This window comes from Monopterus albus, unplaced genomic scaffold, assembly GCF_001952655.1.
Source record: "Monopterus albus unplaced genomic scaffold, M_albus_1.0 scaffold394.1, whole genome shotgun sequence".
Lineage (NCBI taxonomy): Eukaryota > Metazoa > Chordata > Actinopteri > Synbranchiformes > Synbranchidae > Monopterus > Monopterus albus.
Window position 1 is genome coordinate 461050 of NW_018128274.1, and position 3942 is coordinate 464991.

Genomic DNA, 3942 nt, shown 5'->3' on the forward strand with positions numbered 1-3942 from the left:
CGGGGAGGAGCCCCGGGGGAAGCCCCAGGACATGCTGGGGGGACTATGTCTCTCGGCTGGCCTGGGAACGCCCCGGCATTCCCCTGGAGGAGCTGGAGGAAGTGTCTGGAGAGAGGGAAGTCTGGGCATCTTTGCTTAGACTGCTGCCACCGCGACCCAGTTCCGGATAAGCGGAGGAAAATGCATGGATGGATGGTGATAACCTGATACAAGCTACAACCTGGGAACATGCCATCAAGGTTGGCGAGGCCAAATAAGCTGCTTAGGAAGGCAAAATTTGTTGTTGGACTGGGACCGGACAGTCTGAAAGGCCACAGCAGAGAGGAGGACAGTGGATAAGATCAGTGCCATCCTGGAGAATTCCTCCCACCTGCTCCACAATGAACTGTGGCAGATGGGAAGCTCATTCATCCACAGAATAATTCCACTCAAAAAGCAAGATGGAGTGATTTGAGTGGACTTTTTTTGCCCATGGCCATAAGACTTTGCAAAAGGATTTCTGCACCATCTGAACAATAATACATGTCAACTAATATCCCTATTTCTTGGTTACTATATTTAATATTGTTTCACTGTTCCTCCTGTTTACCTGTCACTGTAACAAGTGAATTTCCCCTCTGAATTCAGTAAAGCTTATGAGTGGATGAACTATTGTACTGGAGCAGCAGTAGTGACAGCGTTTGATACAGGTCTGATGGTGCTGACTGAAAGTCTATTAAAAAAAAAAAAAAAAGAATGAACAGCCTGCTAAACCTGCTGATACACATTTTATAGATATCATTTGAAACTTTAATGAATAATATCATACACAGCATATGGTGATTTCATCAACATAGCTACAAGAAAGACATCTTATGTAAGGTATCAACTTGTATGTTTTAATATATTAAAGCATGAAAGCATTGGATACAAAAGAGATGACTAATCGGGACACGGTGTATATGAAGCTACAGTATGTGAAGAAAGCCTGACCCCATGACCTCTGGAGGCCTTATGTTGTTTACTGTTTTGACTTAGGGATGCATGACTTCATGATTTCATCATTTAGTCAACTATTCTTAAGTGAATTTCTTGGACCTTTTATGGTGTAATGTACCACACCCAAAGCAGGAATTTAAGGAATGTTATATTAGAAATAACCCAATTCTTTTGTTGGAAGCACAAGAAGTGAAGACAGGAGAGGACTGTTTAAAATCAACAGAACGTTTACTGGACGTCTGAGCACAGGTGAAGTCTTATAGCACTGGGATCAAAGAGAGAGAGCTCCCGCAGGAATTCCATCCTCTGAACCCCAAGTTAGGTTTTTACAATACTTTTAAGTTCTTGGGCTGCTCTGCCCTGGGCAGAGATACAACATTCCACACTTCGTAATCCTGTTTGCCATTTGGTGTAAGCAGGAGCTCACACCTCCTTGCTGGAATGTGATAAAATCCAGGTATGTGTGTGTGTTTCTCAGGTGGCAGCTTGATCTTGATCAATGAGCACTGAAGAATGGGTGGTCTGGGTTGCAGGCCCTCTGTGTGTGTGATGCTAATAAGTATGCTAAACTGGCCAGGTGGTCATCTCAGGTTGTGAGCCCCCTGGCTCTGGGAGGACACCCCATGACAAAGTAGAACTAGGGATATGCAAAGTGGGTCCAGGTGTGGGTGTAAAACAGGCCAACAGGTCTTTGTTAAAATGTAAATAGGCTGTCTGGTTACTTGGAGATGCAGACATCCTGTCTCTACAGCATAAAGTCCCACTCTTACACTCAGCACAATACAGTGGTCATCAATACAGTTTTATATGTATAAGTGTTAGGTAATTTTTAGTCAGACAGATATTGGTTAGATATTTGTTGTATTAGAAATGTTTAGTGGAGCCAGGCTGTCTAGCTCAGGCTGTTAAATGCTTAGTCATTCTCATGAGTTTTTGCAGGGTGCATTATGCCCAAGGACAACTAGATAGAAAAAGTCTGCAGGCAGGAAGATATTGTTATTATTATGATATGTGTAACCGTAATGGTAATCATAATATTTTCTTATGTGTAAGGTCATGACATGTCACTAGATGTCATGTCAAGATGTTCTTGGATACACACCACTAATCAACAGCCACACACATTGATTTTCTTCATGTTTTTGACTATTGTTATGGTCAGCTCCAAAGCTGGCATATCAGGTGACGTCACGGTTTGACGTTCCTGGGTAGTATGGGCTAGCCCAACCAAGTGATAATATTGAATAGGCATTATGGTTCAGGGTCTTTCATACTTGGTTCTGCCTGCATGCAGGATCGGAGGTGGAAGAGATCTGGACGTGTAATGTTAATTTTACCTGTGATTCTTTGAATAAACCAGCACGGTTATTTTTTTTATATAATCCAAGTGGTCTGCTTCGTCTCTCTGAGTTCCTGGTTAAAAGAGCCGGAAGAAGCTTACATGAAAATAGCTTTTATAAGCAAGGAAAATAAAGGTATGAAAAATAACTAAAAGAAAATGAAGAACTGAAAAGTAACAATGGTATGAGAGGTAACTAAAGCTTATAAAGTAACTAGAGCCTTTAAGAATCAAATCTTACACCAGACAGAGAAAAATAAAACTGTGATCAATTCAGGACTTAGGGGCTCACCACGAGACCCAGACACACAAAAACATTTTGTATGATTACACAAATTATACTGCAGTTTAAGAAGAAGGTGTTAGAAATTAATAAATTAGTCAGATAATTATTAGACATTGTCTTAGACTTTAATGTATTAGTAATGCAATTAAGTAAGATTCAAAGTCTGCTCTAGTCTGCTCTGTTTCAAGGTTAGCAGTAAGCCATGACACCAGTTGTTTTCTTGTATTAATCTTGTGTTGGAATACCATGTCTGAATAAATAAGTGAATGTCTTAGCTACACATCATGTGACAACATCCACACACATTGAGCTACCTTATTTTGTTATGACTAGGTAACACGCAGCTGCTCCAAGCCTGTGGAGCTCTAGATAAGAAATGGAGTCTGCTGGACGGACTTCATCTGTGTAAGGGCTTAGCCCAAAAACTGATAAATGTATTAGGCTCTGTGTTTCTGGGAGCTTCCCTCTCCAGTAGCCAGAGTGTGTGTGTCTCTGTACAAAGGAACAACCTGGGTTATGTTCTGTAATCTTTATTTATATATATATTTTTTTAAATAAACCAGCACTAAAATGAAGAAAGACGGACTCTTTCCTTATTCGGATCTGTCAAATAAAAGAACTGGGGTATAACAAAGGCTTTGATAAACCCCACTGTCTATCGAGCATCCCTTCCGATATACAGAGGTGGCAGGCTAAAGGTCACTATTGGCTGTATTCATCCCGGAAGACACGTACAGTCCAACGTGTAATAAACTGGCGATAACAGCATGGCTCTTAACTTGCTAAAAGAAAAAAATTAAGTATTTATGGATCTCTCTCATGTTAAGTTACAGGAAAGCAATAAAATATGTCGCCACACAGCTCTTGCCAAATTAATGAAACTTCACTTAAACAAGAGCCCAAAGCTATAGCTTTTCAGCTAGCTAACATGGCTCGTTTAGATTACAGTTACAAATAAGGTTAGGTTAAATTTACTCACCCCGCCGAAACCTGGAAATGCCATTTGATGAAACAAGGCAAACAATCACAAGTTCAACTGTGGCTGACACTGAATACGTGCTAAAACTTAAAAATGTAACGCTAACTTCCTATAAGTCTGAGCAGTTACATCACATCCAAACTAGCGAACGCTGCCGGAAGTACAGAAGGGAAAAAAGACCCGCCCATCAGATGTGTGTTACATTTATGTACGCCTCGTAATGAAAAACATCACCACTCAAAATGCAATGGAACTCAAAGATGTCAAAGTAAAAACACACCTGTAAATAATCCGTTAAAATACATCAAATCATGGTATCAATTATATAATCGAACTATCCATACTAGCCCATGAATGTCG

The 3942-nt window shown here is 40.4% G+C and overlaps 1 protein-coding gene across 2 annotated transcripts in view; it reads right to left on the reverse strand.

Annotated features, from left to right (window-relative positions):
• gca (grancalcin) overlaps positions 1 to 3737 on the reverse strand; it is a 30588-nt gene extending 26851 nt beyond the window's left edge. For both annotated transcript variants that reach the window (XM_020586088.1, XM_020586090.1), the window contains exon 1: positions 3583 to 3737. In XM_020586088.1, the coding sequence (XP_020441744.1) occupies positions 3583 to 3606 (24 nt within the window). In that variant the 5' untranslated portion in view covers positions 3607 to 3737. The remainder of the gene's footprint in view (positions 1 to 3582) is intronic.
• Positions 3738 to 3942: the final 205 nt, after the last annotated feature.